The following is a 17,861-nucleotide window of genomic DNA, read 5'->3' as shown; positions in this document are numbered from 1 at the left end:
TTTGGTGGGTTAAGAGATCATTGATTTGTCACAGAAAACTTTTGAGATCCATCGTGTATTTAGTCTGCCTGTCAATCTCACAAGGACTGAGACTAGAGGGTGAAAGAATGAGATAAAAAGTTAAACAATGGGCTACTGAGCCATTGAAGTTAGTTGCTGGCTGTACCTTCCTTTCACGCGCAGGCAATGTGGTTCCCCTCAGGCCAACTAGTTTTCTGATTTGCTGGTCGGTCTACAGTTTGGAAGGAATGAATACTTCACCAGTAGGTAATGACTGTATAGCCTAGGTCTATCTGCTGGCCAAGTAGTTATGATTCTACAGAGATATAATTTGTGAAATTTAAACTGTCATGGGATGAGAAGGCCTTAATTTCAATAGACTTCAGAGAGTCCTACTGTGAAGGCATATATTTGTATAAATTTACCTGCCTCACACGAAACTACAGACCATGCTACACACTTTCGTTTTTTTGAGACCAACGGTCGATGACAAAGTTGTTTTGTTTCACTAGATGTTTAGCCTATAAAATAAGATCCATGACAATATTATAGTCGACTTTGAACACAGTCTGTGTTGTTTCTTAGAAATGCAACCCTGTAGACCAGTGGTTCTCAATCCTGGTCCTGGGGACCCAAAGGGGTGCACGCTTTTGCCATAGCACTACACACCTGACTCAAACCATCAACTCATCATCAGGCTTTGATTATTTGAATCAGGTGTGTAGTGCTAGGGCAAAAACAAAAATGTTTACCCCTTTGGGTCCCTAGGACCAGGATTGTGAACCACTGCTGTAGACACATGTAAGAAAAAGTTTTGTTCTATTTTTACCAATGACCAAACTTGAAATATTAACATGATCATCATATAAATGTTAATGGTTGTGATATAAATGCATAATATTCCCTTGGCCTATCGTTGACGGAGAATAAAGTTAAATTTCAACACTCCACCTTACCCTCCCGCCTAGGCAATATCACCAAGCCCCCGTAAACGCTGCTGGAGGGTTTGATCGGCCCCAAAACTTTGTATTCGACCCGGTGGGTGTTTTCCCTCTTAAATTTGATTTGATTAAATTTTACTGGAGAGCGAACAGGAAAGGATCCATCTTCACTGCGGCTCCACCACTAAATAAATTGGAAGGTAAACCGCGGAGGCGAATTAGAAGAATGGCTCTGTGTTATGGATTAAATCACATAAATGAATGCGGGGAGAATACATACATGCTGATAGCTGCCAGGGAGGACTGCTTAGAACAGACAACAGCAATGAGATAAACACAAACTCTTAATTTAAGCTATTTATGGATTAAATTGCACGAAAGCGTTACTATGATGATTTGCCCCATGCTGTCTCTCGCCCTCACAAACAGCTTTTTAAATGATAAATGTTCTCTTGGCTCTCGTTCTACGGGTTCTCGTTCACACCCATACACACTTCTGACCACTACAGTGGCAATGCATTATGGCCCTATAACAACTGGTCTAAGGTTTTACTGTATAGCTTGGTATGGGTAAGGTATGGTCTAGGTAGGGAAGTGCGTTCTGGAATGTTCAATTGAACGAAAACGGTGCTGTATTGAATGACCAGTTGAAAAACGGGGAGGGGTTCGGTTGTGGAACGCTGACAGCATGGCCACTGCCCATTAAATACGCCACTCATTGCTTCAAGCCACATCTCGCCACACCCCCCAAACTGGAAAAAACATACCTCAAAATCTGTTCAAGAACGTACAAAGAACGTTTTGGAAAAACATGTCGTTCAGTACAGACCGTTCCGCAATGTAGCAAATGTCCAAGGAAACTCAACGCACCTCTGTTGTTCGTGCCTTCCGGGCGCCAAGTAACCACTCAGTAAAATAACATTCTATACCACAGAGCATTATGGGTAAACAACAACATTCAGCCCCTGGCGGCATCATGGGAGAAAGTTGGCTGCTTCAAACCTATCCAGCACTCTCAGCTCCTTTGGAGTTGGCCACAGAGAGGCGAGTCTAGACATGAACTCAGTTCTTATTATGCATGCATTAGAAGTGGTCCGGAGGAAATGTTGTTTTGTTATTTACACATTAGAAGGACCTGAATAATATTGCATTGTTGGGATAGGTAAACAAAGATTACTTCTAAAAAGAAGTTTGGAGGAGTCTTATTCTTCCTCTGGTAGCAGCATCTTCCTTCAGATAGATAGAGAGAGAGACAGAGACAGAGACAGAGACAGACAGAGAGAGAGAGAGAGAGAGAGAGAGAGAGAGAGAGAGTGCAGGCCGGCTTTGTTTTTTATTTTATTTATTTAGCAGGAAATGACATTTTCCTATTCGCAGCAGCATTAAGGATTCTACATAACAAAAGCAACCATCATTTGTATTTGCAGGGAGCCACCATTGACTATGAAAAGGCACCATTTCTCTCAGAAGGTAGCGGAGGTGACACAGCCGTAATCCCTTCTTACTGAGGAGTATAATGTGGAGAGAAGATAGGCTGAGAGCAAAGAGTAACAGTTTATTTCCTAAACTCACCAACATGACAGTGAAATTCTCACCTTGCCACCGACTTTGTGCCTGACCCAGTTTATATTTACTGTTGTCTGGATTCGCAACTCAGGCTGGATCCTGCAGGAGCTACAAGTCTCAGTCAGTCATAAGTATTCACCACAACAACAGCTTCAAGGTGCCTTTTTGAAATGTCAGCTCTGTTCATTGATTAATAAAAACAAGGTTTGAACAAAAGGTCCTTCTAAAACCCCAGCAGACAACAACAGATATCTACAGACAATGTTCTGGACTCAACTGCTTTTTCACAATGCAATTATAAATAATACCTTCAATAAATAACTGAAAAACAACCCCAAAGCTAAAAAATGAACACATCACAATGAGAAGTATTAATAGCTTTTTGAATCTGTTGGCAGCAGCTAGTAGAATTCCCTCCGGGTACCTCATCATTGACCAGTTTATGACAGCCCCTCATCTAAATTGGTAATTTGCATTGGATCAAATCAGTGCAGAGGTTGATTTTCACTTAAGTTATTTCACCTTCTGGCATCTTCCGCACAAATCATGTCGGGTGTACAGATGATTAATGCAATACTTCAACTAAAATGTTGTCTTTTCTCCACTGTCTCTATGGCACACTGGCAGACACCCATGCACAGCTAGGCAGCAACACTCCACACCACAGGGGGTTCCACCCTCATGTCTGCGGGTAGCAAACAGAGGTGCGCAGGCGTCCAAACTTCTGCATGAAGTCCCCCTGGGCGTTTACCAGTGCCTCCTCGTCGATGTAGACTGCCGCCCTCCTGGCTGTGACAAAGTACTGCACCTTCCTCTTGCTCCAGCCCAGGACGTACATGAGAAGACCGCACACGGCCGCGGTGGAGCGCCCAACGCCAGCGTTACAGTGAACGTAGACCGTGTGACCGTTCTCCAGGAGACCGTGCAGCAGGAAGACAGCCTGGGGAAGCATCCTAGTCCGGCCTGCAGGGGGCGACATACAAGGACATGTCAGAGGAGGGCTTTCTGACTAATCTTTACTACTGCTGGATCTTTCCCAGATCCATACAAGGATCCATAGATAAGTGTTTCATGACTGTCTACTTCACTCCTGGTCCTGGAGAGACACAGTTGCAGTCCTGAACATACCCCAGACCCCCCTCTCCTTCCTCACCTTCAGTGCTCATGTCTGGTGTTGGGATCCACACGTACGCCAGGCCACAGTCCCTGTACAGGTGCATCATGGTCTCTGGGGTCATTTCCTGCCCGGGGTCGCGGCGGCAGCCGGACGAGTTGTTGACCACATCCCCCTCCGTCTGAAAGTTCATCACCGCGGTAACACCCAGCTCTTCCTTCAGCTTGAGGGTCACATGTTCCACCTGGCGAGGGCAGCTACCCAGAAACACCCGGGGCAGGACTCTGGAAACAGAGCAGAGGGCACAGTGGGGTGAAGGAGACAAAGAGGACATAGGGGGGTGACAGAGTGGGCTTGATGCTCAGCCATACCCGGTGAAGGACCCTGGTAGCAGATAGGGGGCACAGGGGTTGATGGAGTGGGGTTGAGGGAGTGGGGTTGATGGGATTGAGGGAGTGGGGTTGATGGGGTAGAAAGTGAGGGGCAGGGGGTGTAGTATGGGGAGGTAAGAGAAGCACAGAGGGTTGAGGGGGTGGAATGTGGAAGGGAAGAGATGCCCAGGGGGTGAGAGAGAGCTAAAGGCACTAGTCTGATTCCTGGGGAGAGCGGTGGTATTTTTATACAAACTGTCTCCCAGACAGACCACAGGCAAGTGATCTAAAGCTGTTTTCTCTCAGAAAAGCGATCTCTGTCCTTCATCTCATCGCTCTCTCCCTCTCCTCCTGTCATTTTCCCCGGCGGTGATTGTTCCCTGACCTCCTCCTGTCATTTTCCCCGGCGGTGATTGTTCCCTGACCTCCTCCTGTAATTTTCTGCCCCGTCACTCTGAGCCAGACTCCATTTAGAGCTCATTAGCATGCGTAAAATCAACAGTCAGTGGGAGGAGGTGACACGTAAAAGGATGGACAGCGTCACAGAGTGATGTCCTCGAGTGACACCAAAGATGGTGGATAAATTAAGATAGTTCACTCAGGCTGTTAACCATTGAATGAAAGAAAAGTCAATTCTGGTCTACTTAACTGGGTGTGCCTCCCATAGACACCAATGCAATAGCAACTGGGTCTGGTCTACTTAGTTCATTTACTTTTATTGAACCAGAAAAAAAACACAGAATGGGGTGTCTCGCTTCCTCTTTCGTCTCTGGTGACATCACAGGGATCCATCTAGTTGGGCCAGCAGCTGGTGGCTGGTGCCCACAGACCTCTGGGTATTAATGGAAAACCAGGGCAGTGCCACTCAAAGACAGATGCTGCTGATTTGCTTAAGAGCTCAATGGAGATTATTCAGGAACTTTTGCCTCCACATTAGATTTACAGCTGGTTGTTTTTCTAAGAAAGACTCTCTTTACACCCGGAAACTCTCTGGAGCCCTGCTAAAACCCAGTGGAATTGAGTGATTCAAACTCTCATAGAAATGGGCATATTGATTCAACACAATGGTACAGTGAGTTAGTAGCTCATGTAAACTTCTCGAAAATCCCAAGTGTGTAGTTTTTGTATTTAGTAGCATCTACAGTAGGTTTTCGTGTTTTCCTCACTGTCAGCTTTAAAACATGGTGTAAAGGCTTAACTGGCCCATTTGGTACTAATGAAGGTGTGGGTTGGTGTGAGATCATCTCCTTTCCCACTGGGTAAACTTGGCCAATCAAAGCCCTGGCATGGCAGTAAACAGGAGCTTACAATAGAAACAAACATCTCTAAATCATTGAAATAGCCCAACTGTACAAACATGTAAAGTCCTTGGGAGTCACCTCTGACCGATGCATAGCGGACAATGGTCCTGTAAAGTGCATGAACCTCTCTTTCAGATAAACAATGATTCATGTATTAGAGAATGAGGTGTTTATGATACCAGTGGCTACACTGATACCAGCCTAGAATTCTCATTTTAAAAGCTTACAGTGGGGAAAAAAAGTATTTAGTCAGCCACCAATTGTGCAAGTTCTCCCACTTAAAAAGATGAGAGAGGCCTGTAATTTTCATCATAGGTACACGTCAACTATGACAGACAAAATGAGAAAAAAAATCCAGAAAATCACATTGTAGGATTTTTTATGAATTTATTTGCAAATTATGGTGGAAAATAAGTATTTGGTCAATAACAAAAGTTTCTCAATACTTTGTTATATACCCTTTGTTGGCAATGACACAGGTCAAACGTTTTCTGTAAGTCTTCACAAGGTTTTCACACACTGTTGCTGGTATTTTGGCCCATTCCTCCATGCAGATCTCCTCTAGAGCAGTGATGTTTTAGGGCTGTCGCTGGGCAACACGGACTTTCAACTCCCTCCAAAGATTTTCTATGGGGTTGAGATCTGGAGACTGGCTAGGCCACTCCAAGACCTTGAAATGCTTCTTACGAAGCCACTCCTTCGTTGCCCGGGCGGTGTGTTTGGGATCATTGTCATGCTGAAAGACCCAGCCACGTTTCATCTTCAATGCCCTTGCTGATGGAAGGAGGTTTTCACTCAAAATCTCACGATACATGGCCCCATTCATTCTTTCCTTTACACGGATCAGTCGTCCTGGTCCCTTTGCAGAAAAACAGCCACAAAGCATGATGTTTCCACCCCTATGCTTCACAGTAGGTATGGTGTTCTTTGGATGCAACTCAGCATTCTTTGTCCTCCAAACACGACGAGTTGAGTTTTTACCAAAAAGTTATATTTTGGTTTCATCTGACATTCTCCCAATCCTCTTCTGGATCATCCAAATGCACTCTAGCAAACTTCAGACGGGCCTGGACATGTACTGGCTTAAGCAGGGGGACACGTCTGGCACTGCAGGATTTGAGTCCCTGGCGGCGTAGTGTGTTACTGATGGTAGGCTTTGTTACTTTGGTCCCAGCTCTCTACAGGTCATTCACTAGGTCCCCCGTGTGGTTCTGGGATTTTTGCTCACCGTTCTTGTGATCATTTTGACCCCACGGGGTGAGATCTTGCGTGGAGCCCCAGATCGAGGGAGATTATCAGTGGTCTTGTATGTCTTCCATTTCCTAATAATTGCTCCCACAGTTGATTTCTTCAAACCAAGCTGCTTACCTATTGCAGATTCAGTCTTCCCAGCCTGGTGCAGGTCTACAATTTTGTTTCTGGTGTCCTTTGACAGCTCTTTGGTCTTGGCCATAGTGGAGTTTGGAGTGTGACTGTTTGAGGTTGTGGACAGGTGTCTTTTATACTGATAACAAGTTCAAACAGGTGCCATTAATACAGGTAACGAGTGGAGGACAGAGGAGCCTCTTAAAGAAGAAGTTACAGGTCTGTGAGAGCCAGAAATCTTGCTTGTTTGTAGGTGACCAAATACTTATTTTCCACCATAATTTGCAAATAAATTCATTAAAAATCCTACAATGTGATTTTCTGGATTTTTTTCTCTCAATTTGTCTGTCATAGTTGACGTGTACCTATGATGAAAATTACAGGCCTCTCTCAACTTTTTAAGTGGGAGAACTTGCACAATTGGTGGCTGACTAAATACTTTTTTCCCCCACTGTATTTGCCTCCTGCAGCACAGAGGTCGTTGACAAAAGCTTGTAAGGTCTTGGGCCACAAATTACAAATTAAAACCAGCTGGACCTGGCCAGTGGCCACCCTCTCTCTCATTTTCATGCAAGGTGTGTGTCCAGAGCTTCAGGGAGACCAGGCTAATTTCTGCTGTGTCCTGCAGCTCACCTCAGTGCAGGTTGTGTGTGTGACCTGAGCAAAGAGGCCAAATGTGTGTGTGAGTGTGTGTGTATTTGCTACTGTAATGGGTCTCTGTCATTTATTTCACCCATAATTAGCAAAGTCAAAGAATCACACATCCAGTATCAAAATTGACTGCTCAACTCTATTTCCAATCGGAACATTGAATGACTGCATTGAATACAACCTCTCAATCTGCTGTTAGTAAATTACTTAATTTAGTGCCACTGAACCGTTATGACACACAGCCAAATGAAATGACTCGCCATCTCTCTCACAGTTTGTGAAGAGAAGGAGGGGGAAAAAATAAGAAAAGAAAATGATGATGATGACAGTGTGGCTGTCACATTGCAAAGGATTATCATCAGTGACCTCCTCTAGGCTTTGCCCTCCTCTTTACAAAAATCAATTTAAGGTCTTTAACACTTTTCATATTTCGTTACTCTAATGGATTTAGTGAGCTATCGCTAACGAAATGAGCCATCTATGAGGTACCCAGAGGACATACAGTGGAGAGAACAAGTATTTGATACACTGCTGATTTTGCAGGTTTTCCTACTTACAAAGCATGTAGAGGTCTGTAATTTTTATCATAGGTACACTTCAACTGTGAGAGACGGAATCTAAAACAAAAATCCAGAAAATCACATTGTATGATTTTTAAGTAATTAATTTGCATTTTATTGCATGACATAAGTATTTGATCACCTACCAACCAGTAAGAATTCCGGCTCTCACAGACCTGTTAGTTTTTCTTTAAAAGCCCTCCTGTTCTCCACTCATTACCTGTATTAACTGCACCTGTTTGAACTCATTACCTGTATAAAAGACACCTGTCCACACACTCAATCAAACAGACTCCAACCTCTCCACAATGGCCAAGACCAGAGAGCTGTGTAAGGACATCAGGGATAAAATTGTAGACCTGCACAAGGCTGGTATGGGCTACAGGACAATAGGCAAGCAGCTTGGTGAGAAGGCAACAACTGTTGGCGCAATTATTAGAAAATGGAAGAAGTTCAAGATGATGGTCAATCACCCTCGGTCTGGGGCTCCATGCAAGATCTCACCTCGTGGGGCATCAATGATCATGAGGAAGGTGAGGGATCAGCCCAGAACTACACGGCAGGACCTGATCAATGACCTGAAGAGAGCTGGGACCACAGTCTCAAAGAAAACCATTAGTAACACACTACGCCGTCATGGATTAAAATCCTGCAGCGCACGCAAGGTCCCCCTGCTCAAGCCAGCGCATGTCCAGGCCCGTCTAAAGTTTGCCAATGACCATCTGGATGATCCAGAGGAGGAATGGGAGAAGGTCATGTGGTCTGATGCTTTTTGGTCTAAACTCCACTCGCCGTGTTTGGAGGAAGAAGAAGTATGAGTACAACCCCAAGAACACCATCCCAACCGTGAAGCATGGAGGTGGAAACATCATTCTTTGGGGATGCTTTTCTGCAAAGGGGACAGGACGACTGCACCGTATTGAGGGGAGGATGGATGGGGCCATGTATCGCGAGATCTTGGCCAACAACCTCCTTCCCTCAGTAAGAGCATTGAAGATGGGGTCGTGGCTGGGTCTTCCAGCATGACAACGACCCGAAACACACAGCCAGGGCAACTAAGGAGTGGCTCCGTAGAAGCATCTCAAGGTCCTGGAGTGGCCTAGCCAGTCTCCAGACCTGAACCCAATAGAAAATCTTTGGAGGGAGCTGAAAGTCCGTATTGCCCAGCGACAGCCCCGAAACCTGAAGGATCTGGAGAAGGTATGTATGGAGGAGTGGGCCAAAATCCCTGCTGCAGTGTGTACAAACCTGGTCAAGACCTACAGGAAACGTATGATCTCTGTAATTGCAAACAAAGGTTTCTGTACCAAATATTAAGTTCTGCTTTTCTGATGTATGAAATACTTATGTCATGCAATAAAATGCAAATTAATTACTTAAAAATCATACAATGTGATTTTCTGGATTTTTGTTTTAGATTCCGTCTCTCACAGTTGAAGTGTACCTATGATAAAAATTACAGACCTCTACATGCTTTGTAAGTAGGAAAACCTGCAAAATCGGCAGTGTATCAAATACTTGTTCTCCCCACTGTAACTAAATATTGAACACCCCTCCATCTCTCCAACAAGTGAAAAGGGAAGGTTGTGGGGTTGATGCGATACAACCACTAATGGTTTAACTTCTGAAGAGCCCTTGAATGCGTTGTCCCACTGAATTAATTGCTGAGTGCCTCACAAAACCCAGTTCCCATAGTAATTAAAATTGTGTGTGAGAGAGCAAAGCTTAAAGAGGAAGGAGGAGAGTAATCATGGCTGGCTGTCGCTGCTTGGAGATTGAAGAGGGTGAAACATCACACTCATGACCTGAGGATGTGGTAGGAGGAGCTATTCACCTCGGGATCAAATACAGGTAACTGCCAAAATAAAGGAAACGCCTAAATAAAGGAAACACCAACATAAAGTGTCTTAGTACGGTGTTGGGGCACAACGAGCTGCCAGAACAGCTTCATTGCGCCTTAGCATATATTCAACAAGTGTCTGGAACTCTATTGAAGGGATGCAGCACCATTCTTCCAAGATAAATTCCATAATTTGGTGTTTTGTTGATGGTGGTGGAAAACACTGTCTCAGGCACCGCTATAGAATCTCCCAGAAGTGTTCATTTGGGCTGAGATCTGGTGACTGAGACACACACACACACACACACACACACACACACACACACACACACACACACACACACACACACACACACACACACACACACACACACACACACACTTTAAACCCCCTATGATCCTTTGAGACTCCTCTCAAAGTCACTGAGATCTCTTCTTCTAGCCATGATACCCGGAATAATGGGCAACTGGGCATTTTTATACATGACCCTAAGCATGATGGGATGTTAACTGCTTAATTAACTCAGGAACCACACCTGTGTGGAAGGGAAGCACCTGCTTTCAATATACTTTGTATCCCTCATTTACTCAAGTGTTCCCTTTATTTTGGCTGTTATCTGTACATCAGTGATACTGCACTGTGCTGAAGTTACGGGGAGCACATTTTTGGGAACATTAAGTTAATAGTCATAAATTATTCCAAGACAAAATAATACTAAGACAAAATGAAACCTGCATGTTAATGAAAGAAGCCCTTTTGCTTTGAAAGGGGCAACTCAATTGGCAAAATGTGGAAGAGAGGTCCTTCAATAGCGCCATTAAAAAAGCTGTCCCACTTACCAGGGAAACACACCCCCTCAGGGGAACTCATTAACTTTTACAGCATTATCAAATTATGTACACACCAGTTTTCACATCACAAAAGGCAGGCAAACAATAACTTACGACAAGCCTCTCATTTCATTACTGGGTGAAGGGGTGCTGTAGTCAAACTCACTAGGATACAAGTCTGTCTCTGGTGTTTGCTGGGAGGCACAGCTATCCACTGATGCCTCAAAGAAAAGAAGGAGGAAAGTGATTATTTGAATAATGCAAATAGCCAACTATCTCCCACACGTGGGATGGCTACAGACAACCTCAAACACTCATGAGTGTTGCAAAGGAGTGATGCAACCTGTGGGAAGAAAATGGGATCAGGTATTATGTTACCTGTTGAAATGCATGGCCTGCTGGCCGGCCACGCCAAAGTAGAAGTCAGTCGTGTGCTTCATCTCGTCCGTATGACCCGTCTCCTCGATCCAGTGGCTAATAGGGTGGCAGTACACCCCGTCCACCAGGTTGCTCTGGTCGTACACACAACATCTGTCATGGTGGGCACCGTTGCCTGGGAACAAATCAAATGAAGCATTTTTGGATTAAAGGCAAAGATTATCTATTATATTGACAAGATAGAGTGGTCACTTGGCTAACAATGGAAATACATGTACTCAATGATTGAAGGCAGGCGAGATCAGGTGGGACCATTCTAGCCAATGAGACGTCTGCACAACTAAGTTGTTTTTCTCAAAGTTGCCGGAATACCACGTGCATCCACTTATATCAGTACATTTGTAACAGCCTAAACATTACGAAACTTCTATTAGATCAAATAAGCCTCACGTAATTCAACACTCTCATAGACCTCCATACAAAAACGTGCTTATATCACAAAGACAGATTTTGGGCGGCGTAAATGACTAAAATGTAAATGTAATGTGTGGTGGGAGGTAATAGGCCTTCAAGTAGGCGTACAACACCAAATAAAGAAACAGTTATTTATAAAGTTATTAGTCCTATTCACTGTTAATCCAATCATTTGCAAATATGCCTAGAGGACTTTGAGTTAGGCTTCATGGAAACAATTCACATGCTTATTTCCAATGATTATATTTATCAAGAAGATATAGCAGGTGCCGGGGGCTGATCTACTGGTAGTGCTGCCGCGCGGACCACATATGCAACGGTTAGATCCCCTGTTCCACCACCGCGCACCACCCCTTCTGTCAGAAACGAAGTGCCAAACCCCTGAGCCTGTGCAATTCAAAGACGTGCCTTTGCCGCCATCACGTGGTTGAATAGCTTATTACAGTTGAAAGAGAGGTAGAATAATGAATACTCAACTTGTAGCCAGCCATCTAGGCTATACCTTGGTGAAATTTGTTTTATATTGAATATTCGGTTTTCTCTCGTCATTAGCTATTTAACCAAGCATGCCATGACTATGGAGATGGTATATTCTGAATCAGGGGTGGATGGATAACAATCCACACCTAAAAATAAAAATATATACACTACCGTTCAAAAGTTTGGGGTCACTTAGAAATGTCCTTGTTTTCGAAAGAAAAGCAATTTTTATCTTAGGGCTTGATGGTTTTTGCAACTGCACCCGAAGAAACTTTAAAAGTTCTTGAAATTGTCCGTATTGACTGACCTTCATGTCTTAAAGTAATGATGGACCGCTGTTTCTCTTTGCTTATTTGAGCTGGGAAGGGACGGGATGAAGCCAAGGAGGCGTGGCAGGGCAACTGGGATTCCTTATCTGGTCAGGGGGGAGAAGGAGACTCCCCCGATGACCGACTGAGGCACTTGTTCCAGGAGACCACGGAGGAGGACACCTGAAGGGGGGGGTCGAGAGCGACCGGGCGGGAGCCAGATCTAACCAGACCCCCATCCTGAGTCCAGTCAACGAGCTCCAGAGGGAGCAGTTACGCCAGGTGTTTCAGGAGTCATGGAGAGAGAGCACCTGGAGGGGGTTTGGCACGGAGTCATCCGACCCCGATCAGGAGTGCCCCCTCCCTCGCCCCAGCACGCACAACTTCACCCTGTCGGAAGAGCTAATGGACCAATTCGGAACCACCCAACACCAGGACCCCGACCATCGCCAGGCTATGCTGAAGGTGAAGAAGATAGATGGGAGGAGTATCGGCTCGGAAGGTGAGTTAACCCTCCTTATTACGCCATCAAGCGGAGTATCTTATACTGGGTGGCCCAATGTAGAGCGGTAGAACAGGAACTGGTAATGGTGCCCCGTTCATACAGGGATGTTGTGTTATAATTATAATTAATTATTGTGTTACACATGGCCCATACACATGTACTAGGGGGCCAACTACCCAGGTTGAAGACCACCGAACGGTTGCTGGGGCGTTTCTATTAGCCGAGGATTACCCAAGATGTTGCTAAGTATTGCAAATCTTGTTACATCTGCCAACGCACTGCTCCCAAGTGAACATACCATAACCCTCTTATCCCTCTCCCAATTATAGAGACCCCGTTTGAGTGCATAGCCATGGACCTGGTGGGACCCCTGCCACGTTCGGCGCACAGACATGAGTACATCTTGGTTGTGGTGGCCTATGCAAGTTCCCAGAGGCTATTCCCTTGAGGTCGATGGCAACGAAAGCCATAGCAAAATAACTGTATCTCATGTTCTCCCGAGTGGGACTCCCGGCCACGCCGTTCATGTCCAGACTGATGAAGGACCTGTGTCAGTTATACCGGGTCAAACAAATAAGGACCAGTGTGTATCACCCTCAGACGGATGGGCTGAATAAAACCAGGGTGGTGGACCGGGACAGGAAGAATTGGGATATGTTGTTGTCCCACCTCATGTTCACGCTCCGGGAGGTCCCCCAGGCGTCCACTGGCTTCTCGCCTTTCGAGCTACTCTATGGGTGGCCCTGTCACAGCACCCTTGACTTGGCCAAGGAGGCCTGGGAGAACCAACCCTGCCTGTACCGTTCCTTCATCGAACACGTCACATTCATGAAGGACCGAATGGCAGTGATATGGCCGGTTGTGTGGGAACACATGGCCAAAGCACAGGGAACCCAAGCCCGGGCGTACAATAGAACGGCCCAGCCGCGACAGTTCTGCCCAGGAGATAAGGTACTCCTCCTCGTCCCCACGCCGGAACTCAGGCTCCTGGCTCAGTGGCAGAGCCCACATGTGAAAGAGCAAGTCTCATCGGTCAACTACAGCGTGAGTCAGCCAGGACGACGGCGCCCTCAGCAGATATACCACATCAACCTGTTGAAAGCCTATGTGGAACGAGAGGCACAAGTGCTGATGGGATTTAAAGCAGATGAAGAGGAACATCCACCAGAAAAGGTGCCTTTTGGCACCACTCTTACAGCTCAGCAGACGCGAGACCTTGAAAAGGTTGTCCTACAGAACCAACGGGTCTTCTCCCCCCTTCCGGGGCAGACCTCCTTGCTCTGTCCTCGCATAACCACGGAGCCAGGGAATAAGGTACATCTCTGACCATACAGGGTACCAGAGGCATGCCGGGAGATGGCACGGAAAGAGGTGAGGGAGATGTTGAAGATGGGGGTCGTCGAGCAGTCCACCAGCGAATGGTCCAGCTCTATCGCGCTTCTGCAATGATTTCAGAGCCATCAATGCCATCTCCAGGTTCGACGCCTACCCCATGCCGCATTTCGCTACACACACAATAACATCTGCTAAACACGTGTATGTGACCAATAAAATTTGCTTTGGAGAAGACCAGGGCCATCCGGGAGTGGCCGCGGCCCAGGGACAAGAAGGGGGTCCGCTCGTTCCTGGGCCTAACGGGTTATTACAGGCGGTTCATCCCAAGCTACGCCGCTATCGCCACCTCACTGACCAACATGACAAAGAAGAGGAACCCGGTGAGGATGGTATGGACATCTGAAGACGAGGGGGCGTTCTTCCACCTCAAAGACACGCTGTGCTCGGAGCCGGTGTTGAGAGCCCCAGATTTCCAGCAGCCTTTCACCGTCCACCCCAGCACTGGCTTGGGGGCTGTCCTGTTTCAAGGGGACAGGGCGGAGGAACGTCCCATCCTATACATAAGCCGCAAGCTGTCCGACAGGGAGAGGAAGTACATGACGATAGAGAGGGAGGCACAGGCAATTAAGTGACCCCTGGAACACCTGAGGTACTATCTCCTAAGGAGGCGATTTCGGCTGGTCACAGATCATGCGCCCCTTCAGTGGATGGCGGGTAAGGGAGACACAAACAGCCGAATAACAAGATGGTTCCTGTTGCTCCAACCATTTCATTTCCAGGTGGTTCATCGATCGGGGAGAGCACACGGCAATGCAGACACGCTAATCCGTCGAGACCCCCGATACAGAATATATCATTTTCATAGTCATGGCACGCTTTGTGTACGAGCTATTGAAGATTGAAATCCGAAATCGTATTATTATTATTGTTATTATTATTATATATTTTTCTGTGTGGATTGTTTTCCAGCCACCCGATTCAGAATATACCATATAATAATAATAATAATATGCCATTTAGCAGACGCTTTTATCCAAAGCGACTTACAGTCATGCGTGCATACATTTTTGTGTATGGGTGGTCCCGGGGATCGAACCCACTACCTTGGCGTTACAAGCGCCGTGCTCTACCAGCTGAGCTACAGAGGACCACACCATCATCATAGGCATTGCAGGCTTGGTTTAGAGGTCTGCGCTGACATGAGGTCGAAGGAATTGTCCGTAGAGCTCCGAGACAGGATTGTGTCGAGGCAAAGATCTGGGGAAGGGTACCAAAAAAAGTCTGCAGCATTGAAGGTCCCCAAGAACACAGTGGCCTCCATCATTCTTAAATGGAAGAAGTTTGGAACCACCAAGACTCTTCCTAGAGCTGGCCGCCCGGTCAAACTGAGCAATCGGGGGAGAAGAGACTTGGTTCAGGGAGGTGACCAAGAACCCGATGGTCGCTCTGACAGAGCTCCAGAGTTCCTATGTGGAGATGGGAGAACCTTCAAGGAGGACAACCATCTCTGCAGCACTCCACCAATCAGGCCTTTATGGTAGAGTGGCCAGATGGAAGCCACTCCTCAGTAAAAGGCACATGACAGCCCGCTTGGAGTTTGCCAAAAGGCAAGGGGGAAAAAACAATTTAATCGATTTTAGAATAAGGCTGCAACGTAACAAAATGTGGAAAAAGTCAAGGGGTCTGAATACTCTCCGAATGCACCCCCTGGTTCGATTCCAGGCTGTATCACAAACAGCCGTGATTGGGAGTCCATAGGGCAGCGCACAATTGGCCCAGCATCGTCCGGGTTTGGCCGGTGTAGGCCGTTATTGTAAATAAGAATTTGTTCTTAACTGACTTGCCTAGTTAAATAAAGGTAAAAAAATATATAAAATAATAATAATAATAATAATAATAATATCTGTATTACTGGGCTATATCAGCCAATATGCTAGATGTAGTTTAAAGAGAGCAGAGTTGGAGACTTGCACTTTCTCAAGCTATTTTTATATTTTCAGACGGAGAAATATGGGTGATCAATATTTATTTATAGGCAATGTAGTAAACTATAGCCTAATCATATTTAGGAAGTACATTTTCATCTCCACCCATGTATAGGCTATAGCCTGCTCTATTTAATTGAGATCACATGCGCACCTGATCTCGCAGGTATGGCTACTAACATGAATCAGCAAGAATGATGATAGTGACTCTTGCTACGTTTTGCATATCGGATATAGCCTACCTTTTAGGAGGACAATTTGCAGGCAGAGACAAATAAATAGGTAATCAATACTTATTGAAAATGAAAAGGCGCAACGCCCGCTCACCATAGTAGCCTAACCTATGTGCGCATTGTGCCTTTTCCTTTTCAGTGATAAAACATTTTGATTGCACTTCAACTCACATTGGTTGAGCGCCCGCCACTTCTTTCCATGATCAATATTTATTTAAAGACACTGTAGTAAACTACAGTCTAATCATATTTACGTTAATTGCCACGTGATTCCCCGCTCATGTAGGCAGCCTACTCTATTTCAATGAGACCACACATAGGCCTACTAGGCAGACTTGAACTCGCACCCCCAACTAGGAGAGGCTGCTGAAGTTGAAGCAGCGAATTCTGTGTGTGTGAATAATGCAAAAAATATGTACTTTTAATACAATAGGTAGGTTTAGGCTAACGCCTACAAAGCAGAAAGTCAACAGTTTCCAAATAATCTGTGGGACAACAAAAATATTTTCATCCCAAAATCCTCACTGACCACCCGCAGCCGACTGAGTTGCAATGATCTCTGTCAAGACCCGCAGGTCCGCGGGCATCCTGCAGGAATGCAGCCCTCTAGCTTTGTTCAATAGCTATTGACGAGAGAAAACCGAATTCCAGCGCATATCCAATATAACACACATTTTACCTAGGTCTAGGTAAATGGCATGGAAACAGATGGAAATAGTTCAGCATTGAGCCTGGCCTACAGTAGCCTAAGTAATTAGACTATAACAAGCAGGTGTGTTGGCTATAAACCCAATAACTGACTAAATTTAAACTATGTATTTATTTCATAATACCTTCCCAGATGAAATTGCCCCCCACTCGTTTGATGAACTTCAACCACAGGCTCTCTTGGCATGGTTCTGCCAGGTGCACTTCGGCGATCCAGAGGCAAGGCTCGCGCATGGACAAAACCACCTGCGTCCGTTTCATCAGAACCGCATTGTTTGGGTCCCAGTGACCCATCTCCGGACGGGACCCTAACACAAACACCTCTACGTCCGGGCACCCCGGAGTGAGAATGACGCCGAACCTGTATAACATCACCCTAAATAAACTAAAAGGTCACTTCGAGATACAATATTGACGCGGTTTAGTAGCCTGCTAGGCTAGATCGCGGTGCTTTCATAGATCACTCCCTTTGCGATAAAGGCTGCACAGCCATGCCATTGCATACAGTAAACTACACACTGGAAACGATCTTTACTTGACATGACCACCGTGTTCAATTTGGGGTAGGCTATCATGTTCATTTGCCCTAAAAATAAACCTAGGTTGGAGAAAAAAAACAGCTGGGACTATCTACGGAGCGGGCGAGGACAATTTACCTTGGTGCGCTGTGTCATGTAAAAATCCACCCCATATATAATCGATAACTATTATCAGAAATCACGCGATATGGATCTGACAGTGGAGTGCCTGCTGACCCACTAGTTGGTCAGAAGGTTCAAATCAACGTTTCATATCAAGATTAACGAGTAGGCAAAAGTATCAACCACCGCTGTTATTACACCCCGTATACGTTCGTGGCGGTAATGAGCATTTTTATTGTGCTGTAACTAAAACTAGAAGAAGATCTTCTGACGT

At 45.6% G+C, this 17,861-nt stretch overlaps 1 protein-coding gene across 1 annotated transcript; it reads right to left on the bottom strand.

The window, feature by feature from the left end:
- Positions 1-2,266: 2,266 nt before the first annotated feature.
- On the bottom strand, positions 2,267-17,778 carry epm2a (EPM2A glucan phosphatase, laforin). The gene is made up of 4 exons (XM_041861116.1): positions 17,072-17,778; positions 10,919-11,093; positions 3,661-3,905; positions 2,267-3,470 (listed from the first exon to the last, which is right to left on the bottom strand). The coding sequence occupies exons 1-4, from the start codon at positions 17,316-17,318 to the stop codon at positions 3,187-3,189; spliced, it is 951 nt and encodes a 316-aa protein (XP_041717050.1). The 5' UTR covers positions 17,319-17,778; the 3' UTR covers positions 2,267-3,186.
- Positions 17,779-17,861: the final 83 nt, after the last annotated feature.

Source organism: Coregonus clupeaformis, chromosome 33, assembly GCF_020615455.1.
Source record: "Coregonus clupeaformis isolate EN_2021a chromosome 33, ASM2061545v1, whole genome shotgun sequence".
In the NCBI taxonomy this organism is placed as follows: domain Eukaryota; kingdom Metazoa; phylum Chordata; class Actinopteri; order Salmoniformes; family Salmonidae; genus Coregonus; species Coregonus clupeaformis.
The sequence above is the reverse complement of the archived record's forward strand: the minus strand, read 5'-3'. Positions and strand labels throughout refer to the sequence as shown.